Source organism: Gymnodraco acuticeps, unplaced genomic scaffold (assembly GCF_902827175.1).
Source record: "Gymnodraco acuticeps unplaced genomic scaffold, fGymAcu1.1, whole genome shotgun sequence".
In the NCBI taxonomy this organism is placed as follows: domain Eukaryota; kingdom Metazoa; phylum Chordata; class Actinopteri; order Perciformes; family Bathydraconidae; genus Gymnodraco; species Gymnodraco acuticeps.
In genome coordinates this window covers 19,058-37,117 of record NW_022989876.1, presented here as the reverse complement: position 1 = coordinate 37,117, position 18,060 = coordinate 19,058, and the positions used below count along the sequence as shown (strand labels likewise).

The window sequence follows — 18,060 nt, the reverse complement described above, 5'->3', positions numbered from 1 at the left end:
TATTCACCTTGCAGGTGCAGACTATGTGGCTTTTATCCTGGATAAAGTGTTTAAGTCATGGATGTTTAAAGTTTAACTTCTTCATTTTTGACTAGTATTAAAGTTCACTTTTCATTCAGGAAGTATGACGCTGCGCTGTCAGTACGCTTCTCCATGTTTCTGATTGGTCGAATGCTCCAAATACCACCCCTTTCATGTGAACGCGCACCTAACTAGATAGGACACGGCTGGCTTGAGCGATCCACTTGATAACCCGGGTCGTAGTACAGTTTAGCGAGAGCGCGTATGTTTTGGATTAGGCCAACCGGCTAACTCAAACATATCCAGGTTAGGTTGAACTAGATTCGTAGTATAGGCCCCTGGTGAATTGTATTCAAATTCCAACAACATTTACCCCTCCCTCATCAACCTTAAAGTTTAGCCTCAGTTACGCACCGTGGCTGCTGGTGTGGCAGCCCAGGTCGATGAGGGAGGGGTACATGTTGTCAGATTGTGGAAGAAATTCACCAGGAGAGTTTTCTTGACTAATAGAATGAATTCTGGGGGTTGGAGTTTAGACTTTCCCACTTTCAATTTTAAGGACCACCCTATATATACACTTTGTATACATCATACAGTATGTTTGGTTTTGATAAGGATGGGCATGTGTAAATATACACACGCTTTTCAATATGAAAGGTTAAAAAATCTATTGAAATTTAACCAAATAAACGTGTTTTCTATTCACTTTTTCACCTCGTTCATGCACATCCATTGGAATCAACTGAGGTTGCAGCCATGTAACTAATGAAGCAAAAACCCACAATCATGCTCTTCAAAAATATGTATTTATGGTACAAAATACTCAACATTCAATGTCAATAAAACGTATGAAATAATAGAATTTTGATATATATACATTGTCTGGAAAATGTGAAGCTCTTGAACATGTAGAAAGTGCAAATTAGGCAGAATTAAATGAAATTAGCACCCCAACACAACTCCTTCTTAAGTGAATATAAATATGACAATAAGACTATATTGTTAATTGTTAACACAATTATTGAAGATAAAACTGATTAACTGTGTGTTATGACATTTACAAATAAAATCCCACTTTTTTCATACAGATTGTTGACAAAAAACTAGAGATCATCATGTTTACATTATGACACAATTATATTTAAGGACAAAATCCTTATTTTTTCCTTTCCTTTTTTCTCATTCTTATACATTTCTGGAGCATGTCTGACAAAACCCGGCAGGCTTTACAGTATTAAAATATGAAAATGACAGGGACAAATTAATCTCTCATACAGTCAAAACACAAATAAAAACCGCATGTCCTCAAAAGAACCATACAAGATTTATAGTTTTAAAAACCCTCAATCTCCTTAAAAAAGTACGTTTAAAACATTAAACTGATAAGATTTTTCTTATCCGAAATGCACTAGTTTGGATGCTTGTGAGGCTAGCCAGTTGCTACTGTAAAACAGCGGCTAACTAAAAGAGCTAATGGCTAATAACAATGTTGCTAAAGCTAAGAGAGAATAATGGCTAATTAAGTACACTGTTAAGTCATGGGAGCTCAGCTTGTTGTCAGCTTACTAACAGCTACAAGTTGTTGGTTATTTTCTGCCTGAACACCTGTTGCGTTAGCAGGTTAGCGTTGGCAGGCTAGCGTTGGCAGGCTAACAAGTTCTAAAGGCTGCACTTGTATTGAAATGTAGTAAAGTTAACATGTGAAGCAACTTAAAACAACACTTAAGTAAAAACTGTTGAAAAATGTGAAATATGTAAATTTCTTCTCCACATTAAGGCTCCATGATGGCAGTGATGTTGAGGTAGGGATAGTTGGATAACAAATATTTTCACTGTCAAGATAAGGATGATTTTTGGTTTTCTCTCTTCTTTATTCTGTGATCTTGCTCTACAGATCGAAGCGTTTCTCCACCTCGTCGGCCACCATCTCAGCGATGGCGAGTGACGAGGTGGCGGCGGGTGATGGAGCGTTTCTCACGTGGAGAACACGGCTGCCCACCTCCCCGACGCCGCCGTCAAACACGAAGTCGTCCACCAGGTTCCCGTCTCGGTCCAGAGCCTGAGCCCGGACCCCTGCAGGACCCCTGCAGAGGAAACAGGAAACAGAATTAAATCCTACAGTTATCTTCTTACAAACAAGTTACATAAATGCACACTGTTTTCCAGAGTCAATTAATAAAAGGTAGCTAATTCTTATCTCAATATTGACTGATAGATGGCGCCGGTGAAGATGGCTGCTGTGTATTTTGTTCCTCTCCAACTTTGCCTTTTTTTCCGCTTTATTTATATTCTATTTTATTTTATTTACTTGAACTATTATCAGTTTTATTGTGTTGCACTGTTGGAGGAGCCTGTGACCTTGAAAACAGATTACAGGCATTATCGAGCCGCCCTAGATCTCAATTGTGCTGGTAGATTTACCTCCAGAGGTAAGTGCACCTGTTAATCAACCCCTGATACTGTAATATAAGGAAGTGTGCATGTATTTCTTAGGTCTTGCATTATCTTGTACCTGAGCACGTCACTCCGCGAGAGTTCGGGGATGTACTTCTGCAGGATTTTGACCTGTGCACCAATGAAAATCCCTCGATACATTTCTCCCATCCCGTACACCATGTTCTTCATCACCAGCCTCTGAAGACCCCTGCACAACAGAGAGAATAAACACTCAGAATCTCTGTAATAATATCATTTAAAACAGATCAAATGTTGTTGATGTTGTACCTGAACGAGAGAGCGTCTGCAAAGTCCCGGACGTTGAAGTCGTAAACTTTGTAGCCCTCCCTCTTGAAGGCCAGCACGGCGTTCGGACCGAGCCAAACACTCCCGTCCATCCTCGGAGTGAAGTGGACTCCCAGGAAGGGAAACCGGGGGTCAGGGACCTATACGGATATTTAAATGGAGAAAAAATGAAGGAGAAAACAACCTTATTTGTTCATATTAATTTCATATTCATACAAAACTTTCTGTACCTTGCCAACAACTGTGATACTGTTATCAATATGTGAAACTACTGGAACCTCAAACACTTTATCAAACTGCATGTGCAATGACAAAAAAGTGGAATCTAAATCTGATTTTTTATTTTGTATATGTAACAGAGATCAGCTGCTAAGTGGATGAGAAGAGTTACTCCAAATTAAGACAGAGGTATAATTGCAATTTCCAAGCTTTTGGTTTACTTAGAAATCCCCATTGGGAACAGATTAAGATGATGGGAAATAACAACTAATAAATACATGCAACAATAATAATTTAGAAAGTATTAAAAAAAGGCTTAAGCTTACTGACCACGTGTTCAAGTATTTCCATATCTTTCAAACTTCAACAACTCAAACACACGTCTCTTTCTGCCACTTGGGGTCGCCACCGTTTTCAGATTTCATACAGTACTGGTATGTGAATCTCTAATGATTTAAACATGTATAAATTAAAGGATTGTTCCTGAGACTCACGGGGTAGATGTTGCCCTTCACCAGGTAGTGTTTCTCGGGCTTCAGCACCAGGTAGTCTCCTCTGAAGGGAACGATCCTCGGCTCACTGCTGCAGCCTGAGATCTGAGAGAGGCGGTCCGAGTAGAGACCCCCGCAGGTCAGAACGAAGCGGCACCGCACCTCCCTGCCCTGGAGAGTAAACAACAGCAAGAAAATGATGGAAATAATAAAACAAGATATAGAAATTGTGAAGCTTTAACCCCGGGGCTACACAACACAATGACATCTTTATATTTTATTGTATTGACCAATTTTTTCTTATTTCTGTTTTACTACAACATGCTGAATATGTGCTGTGTATTAAAAATGGTGTAAAAATAAAGCTTTATTGTCATTATTATAATGCAACTATAAAACACAATCTAAATATGTGTACTTGATGACGCGTGTTTCTTACCTTTTTATCTCTGATTGCAATAGGGTATTTCATACCTGCAAGTAAAACAAATGTGAATGACTAGTCTTGTTTATGACTGTGTTATAATGGACCAGAATAATGTGAACATACTAGCTGCAACTTGGATGAAAGATCAGTTATATTACTGTGCATAATAAAAGTTCTATGTAGAAGTAAAAAAAGAGCAGGAAATGAACCTCAGAAATGTAGTGCAGTACTTGATAGCAAAAGCACTTTGTTACTCTGCACCCCTGTTTTTTTACCCTCTGTGCTCCCGGCCTGGCTCTCCGTCGCCGAGCAGATGTCGTTGACCTCGGACTCCGTCACCACCGTCCCCCCCGCCTCCTCAAAGTCCTGCCCGTACCGGAGAGCCACCATCCTCCAGTCCACGATGCCGGTGTATGGAGAGTCCAGAGCCATGATGCCCTGCAGGGGGGGAGGAGGAAGCATCAGATCCTTTACTCTGATTTAAAGGTCACCTATTATGCAAAATCCTCTTCTTCATGTCTCTTCTACATCAACATGTGTCCCCTCTTCTTCATGTCTCTTCTACATCAACATGTGTCCCCTCTTCTTCATGTCTCTTCTACATCAACATGTGTCCCCTCTTCTTCATGTCTCTTCTACATCAACATGTGTCCCCTCTTCTCCATGTCTCTTCTACATCAACAAAAGATTCTCTCTCTTTTTGTCCTGATCCATTTCTATAAAAACCTGTCTGAAAATGAGCTGATCAGATTTTGGCCACTCTATGATGTCATAACGAGTTTTTTGGCTTGTGTTACCATTAGGCAATCAGCAACCAAGGTAACCCCCCCCCCACCTTATCACCTGAATCTCCTCCTAGAGCTTAATTGAGTTCTTTGTAACCAAATGTCTCTCAGAGGGGCGTGGGGAGGGGCTCCTTATTTTCATCTAAAGTAACAGACAGAGAATCAGCACTTTGGAAACAGAGGGGATTATGGGATGCTGCAATGATCTGTTTGGTGTTTCAGCCAATCAGAGACAGGCTCTGTATATATCTGAGACCTGTGATATATGGATGAAAAACAGTATAATAGGTGACTTTTAAAGCCCAGACACACCAAGCTGACACCAAAGAACACGTCCCGACGGAACACGACTGTTGTCGCCTCACGTCTCCTGCGTCTTGGCCAACAGTCGCACTGGAACACACCGCAAAGACTTCAGCCGACGGCCAAGTAGCACATACGAACTGCGCATGCGTGAGTGGCAATAACTCTCCTTACCAACAGGCGGCGGTAGTGTGTATTCGTCATTCAAAAGAGGCAACAACCGGAAGACAGACTGCGTGATATATACAAACAACAAATAGCTTGTGCGTTCCATTTTCACTCTCGTCCATCGAAAACATGTTTAGTGCGGTAATAGCCTTCTGTGTGTGCCTTCTTAATCGTTTGTTTGCGTACCTCGCTTCACATGCACTGATTCGCTAAGCTAAACAGCCAATCGGAGTGATTTATTTTGCCGACAGCTCCCCGATTCAACAGCGGAAGGTGTCGGTACGGCCGAAAAGACACGACGGTGCGGGATACACCAATCTGAGTAGGGCGACAGGACGCTCATCGACGGCCAGACATCTATCGACGGCTGAAATCGGCTTGGTGTGTCTGGGCCTTTAAAGGTGGGGTAAGTTTGAGAAACCGGCTCGAGAAACACTTTTTGTTATATTCCATGGAATGCTCTTAACATCCCGATAGCGATGAATATCTTAAGTGCTTTGACAATAAATACATTTCATCTGTGGAAGCCGTGGCGCTGTAAAAAGCACGACCAATCATCTGAGCCGGCCCGGCTAAAGTATCTGGATGGCCTACCTGCCTGTCAGCCTTCCATCTGTGCACAGACTTATCTCGTGCCCTCATTGGTCATGTTTGTGTGTGTTGGAGGAGGGGCTCTGTAAGGAAGTCTGAAGGAAGTGGCAGATTTGTTCCGGCTGTGTATTTTCAAATTCTAGCGCACTCGAGCTGGTTTCTCCAAAATTACCTACCCCATCTTTAAGGACAGCAGACACTGTGTACATCAGTGTGTGAGTCTTCTCTCACCCTGCAGTAAGGCTCTCTCTCGCGGATGCCTTCAGCGTCGACGATGCTCAGGTCTCTCACGTTGTTCTTCATGCCGCGCTCGTACAGAGCCTGCAGCCGGGGGATCTCCTCCTGCTCCGTGGCCACGATCAGCTGCACAAACACACACATCGGTAACAACACAATTACAACACAATGATCCATCCTGCAAATCCTTAAACAGAGTTTGTGTTGAATGCATTTTGTATATAAATATAGGGCTGTACAAAAAGGTTTTAAACTTCATTCATAAAGTTGATTTATTTTTGCATTCCTTTTGTTGTGTTTGTGCACAGAGATAGAAAAAGGAAAGCTACAATAATATTATTAGAAATATATACAATTAGTAGAATGGGATTCCAGTGGCGTAGGATCGTTTCAGACATACTTTGCAAAATTCAAGGAAATTCAACATTTATTAAGACATTTATTTTAATATCTAAAATATGTCCTGGTATTTAGACTAAAACTAATTTTCACTGCGCTCCGATATTCAGAAAATATACATTAAATTGTTATTCAAAGTGAGGATTTTGTACGAGCTTGTTGTTAATTTTTAAGCGTGATGATGACGACGTTGCTTCATTCCAAACCCTCAATAAAAGCTTTGAATTAAAACAAAAAGACCATAAATTACAGCCTCAGTAATGTATGGCTAGTATTTTATTTGCTATATATACGGACCTTTCCACATTTCTTGTAGGGCAGTCCCTTCTTGTCGCAGTACTCGTAAGCTAACGTGGCGCCGCGCACACACAGCCGGGCCTTCAGAGAGCCGGGGGTGTAGTAGATCCCGCTGTGGATCACTCCGCTGTTGTGACCGCTCTGATGCACCGCTGCAGACACAGGAATTACATTTTTAAAAAGACATTAATAGATAGGTTTATCATCAGGAGCGTGCACGGACATTTTGAAGAGCAGCTGCAAAAACTTTAACAGGAAAAGTGTACAGTAAAATACCATTAAGCTAACCACAATACATTTTAAAATGTGTAATTGCTTTAATTAAATAAATAAAAAATGCACTCTGTTGGTGTAAATAAACTGAAACTGTTCTTTCTCTTGTGTCTGCACCAAGTTTAAACACTTCACTTCTTATATCGTCCTCTGGAGGGACGTACCGAGCTCCTTCTCCTTCTCCAGCAGGATGAAGCTGAGTGTCGGGTGTCTCAGGATCAGCTCTCTGACGGTGGCCAGACCCACGATGCCCCCCCCCACCACCGCAACGTCATACGAGCTGAAACACAGACGGCACACACACTTTTAAAAATCAGGGTAAATACTGATAAGAGAATCAGGTTACAGCAGGTCAAATGATGAGGTCACTGGATGAATGTCCAATGAGCAGCAGAGGCCTTTGACTCGGATCAGAAAAATATTTCAGGAGAATATCCAACTGCACTGAATCCATTGTTTTAAAAAAAACCTGTTTATTTTCATTTTTACAAATCAAGACATATCCTGACATATGACTTTTCCGTTCAAATGACAAATAATAATATGGTAAAACAGAATATGAAATTAAATAAAGTAAAAAAAAATAAAAAAAATAAGTAAGACAGTTACAAGTTAAAATAAGGAAATAAATAAGATAATTATAAAAATAAATTAATATTAGTAAAGTTAATAAAAATAAATAAAAGCATTTTTCCATTGGTAATCTTAAAGGTCACCTATCATGCTATTTGTAGGCAATAGCATAGGTCTCAGATATATAAAAAACATGAAGTGTTTTGCTCAAAATACCAAACAGATCACCCATTCTAGCCATGCCTCATATCCCTCTATTTCACTTCCGGTTTCAAAAGTGCTGATTTGGGGGATAAAGCTTTAAAAAAAAAAAAAGGAGGGGTCTGAGCTCATGCGGGACCCGGCAGCTACTGTCTAAACTAAATGCTGCCGTGATGAAACGCCATATCATGGATTATCAAGGATTCTCTCTGAAACAGTCTGGAGCTCAAAGGCTTTCTCTCTTGCCGGTTATACCACAAGGTGAGTTCCTTTTTATTTCCTGCTTCTTCACACACATGCTCTCCAGTACAGGTTAGCTCTGAGTGTTAGCGATGCTAATGTAAACACCGACCATATTACGTCCAAAACAGTCGGGCATTGTTTCTGATAGCAACGTTTCTGATTGGGCCGTGGGTCCACATTTCAGATATTACGTCATATCGGACGCAAATCTGGATCAGCTCCGTTGTTCCCCCGTTTTTAGAGATTTGGGTACGGAGGAAAAGAGAGAGGGTTTTATTTTCTGACGCTGCGTGAGTTCCCCGACACACCGGGGACACATATTTGCATCAAAGACATCAAAAAGTGCATTTTGCATGATAGGTCCCCTTTAAAAAATATATCCCTTGCAGTGGTTCCCAAAATGATTTCCTTACTTTTTATTTATTTCCTTATTTTGCACCTTCATGTCCTTTTTTGAAAATACAAGCTAGTTTAATTTTTTTCAAACAGTGTAACGACGAGATGCCGTTACTAGGGCTCTTGTTAACATGTTTATATAATCATTGTACTGTATACTATAGAGCAGTGGTTCCCAAACTTTTTGTGCCCAAGGCACACCAAAGGACAAGTAAAAATCTCAAGGCACACCTATTGTGCAAAATAGCCCTTATAACTCGTGTTATCACTCATATCATGTAAAATATCTGTAAATGTGCATAATTATTTACTAATGCCAAATAAAATGTGACAAAGACAACTATATTACTCATGAAATATTTATTAACGAAATATTTCAGAAATTAATTTGAAACTTTATCAAATTAGGCTTCATCAAAGCAGCAACACACTCATTTAAACCAGACAGGTCACAAAATAAAAAATGAGGCAAAGGAAACTCAGCAGAAATTCAGCACAGAGAACTGTCAATGCAAGGAAGCTGCATTGTCCATGGTCCTGAACTACAAATTATAAATGTAACATTTCAGCAATCAGCATTGAAACATGTGCTATTGTAAATATTTTGCCGACTTACAAATGAGTGAGATACATGTGCCTGTCGGGGCGCGCAGAATTTTTTAATCCTTGGTGGCACTGAGGAGAGGGCCACTCGCAAGTCCTGTTCAACAGAGAGCCGTGACCTCCGGTTGTTCTTCATGTAAATCAGAGTAGAGAACGCCAACTCCAGAGATGGGGTCGTTACAAAAAAAAATGTAATATATTACATATTACTTTTAAAAAAAAAAGTAATATATTACACTACTTCGTTACTATCTACATAAAGTAACTCGTTACTTTACTCGTTACTTTACTCGCCAAGCACGTACGAACTGCGCATGCGTGAGTGGCAATAACTTTCCTTACCAGCAGGCGGCGGTAGTGTGTATTTGTCAAAACAGGCAACAACCGGAAGACCGAGAAGAAGAACAGACTAAGTGATATAAACAAACAACAAATAGCATGTGCGGTAGCTTCACCTTAGCATGTGTTATTTGCAGGTGTGTGTTGAGGTTTGACGTGGTGTTTACAGCAGTGGATAACAGCTTCTGGCCTGGACACAGTTTGCACCTCACCGTCACATTCCTGTCTATTCTTCGGACGAACTCAAAATAATGGGCATACCTCCACCCCTCGAAAGTTATCGCTGACTCAGCCATGTTTATGCAGCACTGCACGTGGAGATGTGGACGCACAAATCGCGCAGATTACGTACATATAAACCTACAAAGTACTGATATAGTAAATTAAAAAATAATTATTTTTGTGTAGTTGTATATTGCAATAATAACGTATGGTTTTCACAAAATCCCACGGCACACCCGGACTTGCCTCACGGCACACCGTTTGGGAACCACTGCTATAGGGTATATTGATGACAACTTCCCTGTGCACGGAAATAATGTCACTCAGCACTTTAGTGGTGAACAGTTTGAGCTTTGTTGGCGTGATTGCACAGTGCAGTTTGGCATTGCATATTTGCACATAGTTTATACTATTTATTGATGTAGTATTTATTAAATGATTAAATTGCATTAATTGTATAAGTGTTCACCCCCGTCTTGTCTGTTACTTCCGGTCTCTGTGTTCCCTCCTGCTGATTACCCGGTTGTGTTCACCTGGTGCCCTGTGTTTGCTCCTCCCCCCTCACCTGTGTCTTGTGTGTTTGATTAGTCCTGGGTGTATTTAGGTGCTGTGTCACGCCCTAGCTCAAGGACGGACAAAGGAAGGAGACCACACATGATTCATCCAATTGAAGTGCATTTATTTAAAGAAACTAAATTAACTATGAAGTCAGTTAATCAGTAATGTGTGTAGTGTGTGGGTGTGTGAACATGCATCAGTATATAAAGAAAGGCCAAACAAACCAAGGTCCAGTAGAGCCAAGCCAACCCAAGAGGAGAGAAAGACTGACTGCTCAGGCACCCATACTTGTAGCTGAGCAGTCAACCCAAATCAGGTGTCAGCAATCTCTCCTGATTTGGAGAGTGGCTAACCAGGGACCTGAGTCTAAGGCCTAGGGGCCGTCACACCTCCCCCCTTAAGAATGAGGTAGCACCTCAGATCCTGAAACAAAACAAGAACATTAGACACAACATTTTCTTCCAATTCATAAATCCGAGTAACACGTTTCAGAGCACACAAAAACTGCATTATAAGCCTATCAAAAGTGATACTAGGCAAAGAATAGAACTATGACAAAAAGTACATGAGGTGACTACCGAAATTTGCACAAAACCCGCAATCATTACAGCCTAACCCCAGGAAAAGCAACTACTGCTGCTTAGTGGACGAAACAGGGAATGCCTGTACGGCCAAAACTTCAAGAAGAATGGGACGAAGCTCCCCTTGCCTGCCCCATCTTACCCAAAGAGGTTACTGTAGCTCTCTTTCACATACTTCCGTGTGTTACAAATGTTGCACTCTGACTTTCTAGCCCAATTGACATTGCCACATGTTTTGCACTTCCAATCATTTACACTGAAGAGACCCCTGCTCTTCCCAGCCAGAGTTTTCCAACCATCTGTTGCTCCAGCTTTCATCATATGTGCCCTCATGGTTTTCTTCTTGCCACATCTGTAACAACTGCTTCTTCTAGCAAAGTTCATCATTCCACACTTATCCGGACAAAACCAGTCCTCGCTTCTAACTTGAAAACTCTTTCCTGCAATGTTTATTTTGTTACCCCTGAATGGCTTTGCATGATCTGACCAAACACGACCACCTGGCAGGTCATTTCCCAAAATGATGTCCACTCCAGTCACGGGCAACTCTGGACGAACACCAACCTCCACTTCTCTCTGGACCAAATCACAGGACAGAAACAGTTCATGCTCAGGCACAGAAATGGTTTGCAGACCAATCCCTCTAACTGGAACACAGCGCCCCATGTCTGAATCTGGAGAAAAAGGCAAGATGGCCTCTCTCACAAAAGTATTCAAAGCGCCTGAGTCCCTCAAAATCCTGACTTGAACTTTCTTGTCACTCCCAACTAGAGTTACAAAACCGTCAGACATAAACGAAGCATAACCCGACTCAACCTCTGAGACATCAATTGGCTTACCCTGCATTTGCAATGGAGCCAAGACTTCTGTTTCACCAACTCTGGGATTATGAATAGTTGTAGCCAAACCAACTGACTTCACATGAAAATTGTTGCTTTTCCCCTCTAGCAAAGGACATTCTTTTTTCCAATGACCCTGTTGATGGCAATAATGACACACATTTGCATTGCTTGTGCCATTAGGATGCTGTGCAAACTTTGGGGACAAAGATCCTGCTTTCTGAGATTCATTCCTTTCATAACGCTCACCAAAGATGCGCCTGTGCGTCAACACATACTCATCAGCCAGTACTGCTGCCTCCCTAGGACATGTGACTTTATGTTCATTAATATAGGTTGCAATGTTCTCAGGGACCGACTGTTTCAACTGCTCCAGAATGATTAAATCACATAACTGATCCAATGTTTTTACCCCAGAAGCAGAGTACCAGCGCTTGAAATGCAAGATCAAATCCCGTGCAAATTCCACATGTGTTTTGTTACCACTCTTTCGCCAGTCTCTAAAACATTGGCGGTACGCTTCAGGCACCAACTCATAAGCCTTCAAAACAGACGATTTCACCGTATCATAATCTTTACAGGCGTCAGAAGATAAAGCGGAGTAGGCTTCTTGTGCTTTACCTGTAAACACACACTGCAACATTAAAGTTCTGTCCTCATCAGGCCAGCCCCTTGAATCAGCAACACACTCAAACAGACAAAAAAAGTGTCTATATCATTTTCATTAAACTTTGGCAACAACAGTAAATTACTTGCAACATCAAAGCGTGAACTTACAAGTTCCTCATTCAATGCCGATGCAGACATTTTACCTGCCCTAATCAAAGCCAATTTTTGCAGTTCCAAATCCAGTTTCATTTGTTCCTTTTTGTATTTGATTTGTTCCACCTCTTTTTCAAGAATCAACAATTCTTTCTGTTGTTCAAATGTTAAGCCAGACACATAATTAGTGACAATGCTCTTACCTCCCCTGTCCATCAGTACCGCACAGTCTAGCAAATGAGCCTTTATAACACTTTTCAGGGTTTCCTTTGAATCAACAGAGTAATAATGAGCAACCTTCACCAACTGCTCCTTTGTACATTGCTCCAACAACTCATCCGAGGGACACTGAACAAAATCTTCCACAATGTTAGCCATATCAAACCACAAAAATCTATCAACCTAGATAACCAAATTGAGGTAACATACACCAAACCTTTACACTATGCAACTAGTGGCAACAACAACATGGTGACTCCCCATGCTCAACTAACTAATTAGAGTATGTCCCTTATGTGACTAAACTCGTACCTAGTCTTCGTACAGATACTTGTGGCGGGTATTTATTCACTGAAACCCAGTGGTACTGGAAAGCAACTGTATACACAGCGACCCCACAAGAAACCATGGACGTGATCCCGAGACAACTGCTCTGGCCACTTTCTCTGTCACACTAAACCCAACCCCTGACAACAGACTCTCTATTAGAACCTGCTGCTTGGCCTCACAGAGGAGAACACCAGTCACATGCCACACCAAACATTTAGCATATTTACCTCAAAGAAAACTGGCCCAAACTAGATTATAATAAAGCTCTCCAAAACAACTACATCCATGTGTGATACTCCAACCTAAATTAGCACAGAAAATAAATTCATACCAACAAAATGTATGTCAAAATTTGACTTTTGACTTTAGACGAGCCCCCATGTCACGCCCTAGCTCAAGGACGGACAAAGGAAGGAGACCACACATGATTCATCCAATTGAAGTGCATTTATTTAAAGAAACTAAATTAACTATGAAGTCAGTTAATCAGTAATGTGTGTAGTGTGTGGGTGTGTGAACATGCATCAGTATATAAAGAAAGGACAACCAAACCAAGGTCCAGTAGAGCCAAGCAAACCCAAGAGGAGAGAAAGACTCACTGCTCAGGCACCCATACTTGTAGCTGAGCAGTCAACTCAAATCAGGTGTCAGCAATCTCTCCTGATTTGGGGGAGTGGCTAACCAGGGACCTGAGTCTAAGGCCTAGGGTTGTGGAGGGCCGCCATGTTGTCACAGTGGATGGAAAAATAAAACAGTTTTCTGTGGAAAAACACCAACCTGCATGCTTCTCCTATTTTGCCTCCATGGCCGCTCGGGCATTGTCACAAACAGTATTCATTTAAAAACTCGTTTTAAACAGTATAAATAAAAAATAAAAAAACATCCTTAACCTGTTAAGCCCCAAGCCTGTTTTTCAGGTCTCAGGCTCGAAAATGACATTCCCAGAACAAATGATCATATCTTCCCTTCTAAAAAGGGCAAAATTAATAATCTTTTTTCTCAAAGTAATGATAAACCTGTGAGTTGGATGTAGAAAAGTCAGAATCAATATAGATGTTTTTTATTTTAAAGAAAATTCAGATTGAACATAGTAAAACAATTAAAAAAAAATATTTTTTACTTAGTGAAAACCACCCTTGGATGATGGGTTAGTAGACTAAAAGCTTTAGGAATCCAAAGTACAACATAGAATAAGTACCCTGTATCAAGATTGATGCAAAACAAGTGAAATTTGACTTTTTTAGAGAGATTTAGCACACAAAAAACACTTCTGGGGTCATTTAGGTGGATTTGACCTATCTCTGGCTCCCCTCGGTCCATTTTGATGATTGACATCTCTTTTTAACCGTCAGAGCCAATGGAATCGAGGGGAGGTTCCACATACACACACAGGTTACCAAATAAGGAGTGAGAGTGACGCGTAGCCAAAACCGGAGCTGCGACACACTCTGGGGGCTACCATTAGCAGCACATTTGTTTTCTCCGATTTTTGCATAAAAATTGAATTATGGATCATCAATCATTTTTTCAAAGTGACGGACACATTGGATTAACCTATGGATTAACCTTCAGCCGCGTTTTTTCTCGATTTAATGCCATTGAACACGACTTTTGATCAGAATAACAGCTAAGGTGAGACATATGCCGTTTTTGCTACCTAAAGCTACGTCGTGTTTTGTCTGTTTTTGTTTATAATGTCGCGAGTTCTTATCATGGAGTGATTATATAGATACCTATCGATTCTGTGTATTCTCACGATGCTAATCGATATGTTGGATGTGCAGTTACGATAAGTAATAATGGTGTTATACCTTGTTTTCTGTGCAAACGGCGTTAGCATTTTTTCGCTCGGGGCTAATTCAGAGGCTCAGCGTTAGCCTTGTGTTTTTTTTTGCTGAAAAAAAATAATAATATCAGTTAGCTGAGTTTCTTCCCGTTACATGGATATGAAACATTCATAGTTTATTAAATCTTAAGAGTGGGGCTTAAGAGTTTAAATGAAGGCCAAATATATAATTGTAATTATTTATTTATATAAATAAATATATTTGTATTTTACGGTCTCAAAATCAGCCCTACAACGCTTTGGCGACCCCCCAGTAATGATCAGACTTCAGTGGAGAAACATGTGAGAGTTCAGTGTTTGGAGAATCTCCAGCTGTGTCACAAGACTGCATCCACTGCAAACACTTTTTATAAAGATAGAGGCTTTTTAGTTCTGAGTATAAACGGCAGTTCTAGGAAAAACGGAACTGAAGATTTCCCACAATGCAGCTTTTGCAAAGAGCTGGATAAACACATTGTTGAAGGCTGGGAATTAAGCTCTGTGATTTACAGAGCTTCACTCCCACAGGAGGCCGGGAACAGCCAACAGCTTGTTTCCATCTCTGAACATTGGAACAAAACAAGCAGTGCAGAAAAAAGCAGCACAGTCCACTTATCTGAACCTTCAGGTTGAATCAGGACAACCCAAATAACTGGGAGGAAACATGGCTTTAAGGGGGTTTTCTGGGTGACTGCCTGAACTTGCAAAAATGTGCAGCGCTGTTCCTGCTGAAACCCGAAGAACATTTGATCAGTTATGAAACTTCTTGCTGGACTTGATTACGAGGGAAAAGGAAAAAGAGAGAGACCTCTGTTAGGTCTAACAAGAAACACATGCTGCAGGCATTCCTTCATAAAAGGACAGTGGGCTCAACAATAGGGACTGACTGGTGCATAGGGTTGGGAACCGAAACTCGGTTCCAGATGAGAACCGATAAGAAAATGCCGGGTACCGGGTACCCGTACAAAATACACCTTTTCGGTTCTGCTTAACGGTTCCTAAACGCGGTAGACCCTGTATTCCAGCGGGTCCGTCTGTACCGCGGTGACCCGGTGGAATACAGGGCGGACCTGGAGAATCACAGAACGGCCGGTCGTCAGCGGGCCGTTGACGGCCGGCTCGGTACGCTGATGGCCGGCACCGCCCTTATTTTTTTTAAACGGCATCATGTAAGTTGCGCTGACAAGCGACAGAGGTCCACAGTTGCCCCGCAGCGAGGCTCCCCCCGCCCTCCCGTAGACAGTTCACGAGCTCAGTCACTTCATAACACCAAAGATGGGTCGCGGTAAACGCTCTGAAGTGAGGCTCCACTACACTAAAAAATAAAAAGACAATTGGGCACAGTGTTAATAGCTTGCCACAGGCATAGCTCAGTTAAAATAAAGCACAGCTATTGTGCAATACATTTGTATTGCATGTATATTTTTCATTTGTAACAATTTCAGTTAAAGCTGAAAAGAATAAATATATTTTTGTTATCTAAACATTTGACCTCTTTCTTTTACAATTTTGGAATCGAAACGGGGAATCGATAAGAACCGGAATTGATAAGCAGAACCGGAATCGGAATCGGAATCGATACATTTCAAACGATACCCATCCCTACTGGTGCAGCACACAGTATCACGATAACCAATGTGCTTGATTTATAAATGTTTACATGGACTAGTTTACTCCTTGTTGCAGGAACGCAGCACGGCGGAAGTGAAAGCTGTTGATTTCTTTCGGGGGTGAAAAGATGTGGAGCGGTTTTATTTTGCTTCTAGGAGGAGACGCCCTCTGAGTGAAGAGCCGGTTCATTTTGATGCAAAGATTTGTACATTTTCCGAAAAGCAGCAAAACATGGAAGTAGAAGCAGAGCTCTGTGTATTTAAATGTGAAACTCGAATGAAATAATCTGTCCTTAAAATCTAAGTATAACTTGTATTATCATTTTGCCTATGATCGTGCAGCCCTGACACATAGGCCTACACAGATTATTTTTTGCATTTCTCTTGAAGTACTAATAAGTAACAGATGGTAAAAGGAATACAATGCAGGACGAATAAAAGGGTAAAGACCGTTTGGACATCAATTCTTCTTAACCAGTATCGCTCCCGAAGTGTTTATTGTATGCACGACAACCACCAGTAAGTGCATTGTCACCTTGTAACAGATCGGGTTCTGCAGAGAGAGGTGTTACGTAATCTACAGCTGAATGCCCTTGGCTCTGACTGGCAATTATTAAAAGTTAGTTTCTCACTTGTGGTGTTAATAAATAACTGGTTTCAAAGTTCAGGTTATTTCTCCACAGCTTGCATCTTGTCCTGTAGCAGACTGCGTGTCGTGTTGTTTGCACCATATGTTTTATTTTGCACCGGGAACAATGGAACTGAATGTTCTTCGTCCATGAACTGCACTCAATACATTAATGGTTTCTCTTTTTTGGCTGTTTTTATGGCCTTATTTAATTTAATTTATACTCTTGTAAAGCACTGTGTGATCCTGTTGAATGAAAGGAAATGTATTTAATAAACTTTACTTCCTTTCTTTTGTGTTATGTTGCATTTATTTAACTTTTGAAGGAGCCTTTCAATATGTGCTTGTAACTGAATATACTGACAAAGTTCTTATGGGCAATTATGTTCGTTTCTTATTATCTTATGGCATGATAAGAGTTATTATACTAGGGGACCACAATGGGAATAAGTCTCCAGACATATGCATAAAGCAGTGCAGTGTTATATTGCGTGTCTTAAAGTCAAATCCCCTAAAAAACACACAGACCCATTAGAAATCACAAATGACTCCCAACAAAAAGAAAATCATTGGCTATGCACCAAAACATTTCCGGATTTTAATTAAATAAAAATGTATAAGGACAATAAATAAATACATGTGATATAATCCACATAACCTGTTTTTAAAGTTGCCAACTTTTTGTACTCAACTGTGCAATTAAAGCTGAAATGTGACACCTTTAAAAGATTGGTATTACATAAGATTCAGAGCCATACATGTGCTTGATTTGAAGCTATTTGTTGTCATTTTGCTTCAAGATATCATTTAAAAAGAATCCTAAACAAACATTGTTCACCTCCTCCTTCTAAAATAGCGTGAATCTCTTGATGTTATATGTGTTAAAACAAACATGCATTAAGTATCCATGTAGGTAGATGCTAGTCTGCTAATTCTCTATCCTACCAAGTAACACCTGATTAGCATGTTGTACCTGTGTAGCCGTCTGACCTCCTTTATGGGCCTCGCGGTCCCGACAGCCTTCACAGTCGCTCCACAAAAAGTCCGGATCATGATCACGAAGTTCAGTAACCCTCACACTCCATTGTATAACTGTCAGAAACACATCCAGAGTATCAGTTTTGAGTCTCCTCCTCCCTCCTGTTTCCTGCTGTTAGCATGATGCTACATCCTGAAAT

The 18,060-nt window shown here is 40.9% G+C and overlaps 1 protein-coding gene across 1 annotated transcript; it reads right to left on the bottom strand.

The window, feature by feature from the left end:
- Positions 1–808: 808 nt before the first annotated feature.
- On the bottom strand, positions 809–18,048 carry l2hgdh (L-2-hydroxyglutarate dehydrogenase). Its single transcript, XM_034197958.1, has 10 exons — positions 17,856–18,048; positions 7,118–7,233; positions 6,681–6,832; positions 5,979–6,110; positions 4,176–4,338; positions 3,913–3,947; positions 3,477–3,644; positions 2,746–2,903; positions 2,534–2,665; positions 809–2,105 (listed from the first exon to the last, which is right to left on the bottom strand). Exons 1-10 carry the CDS (start codon positions 17,933–17,935, stop codon positions 1,910–1,912), a joined length of 1,332 nt encoding a protein of 443 aa, XP_034053849.1. The 5' UTR covers positions 17,936–18,048; the 3' UTR covers positions 809–1,909.
- Between the last annotated feature and the right edge of the window lie 12 nt (positions 18,049–18,060).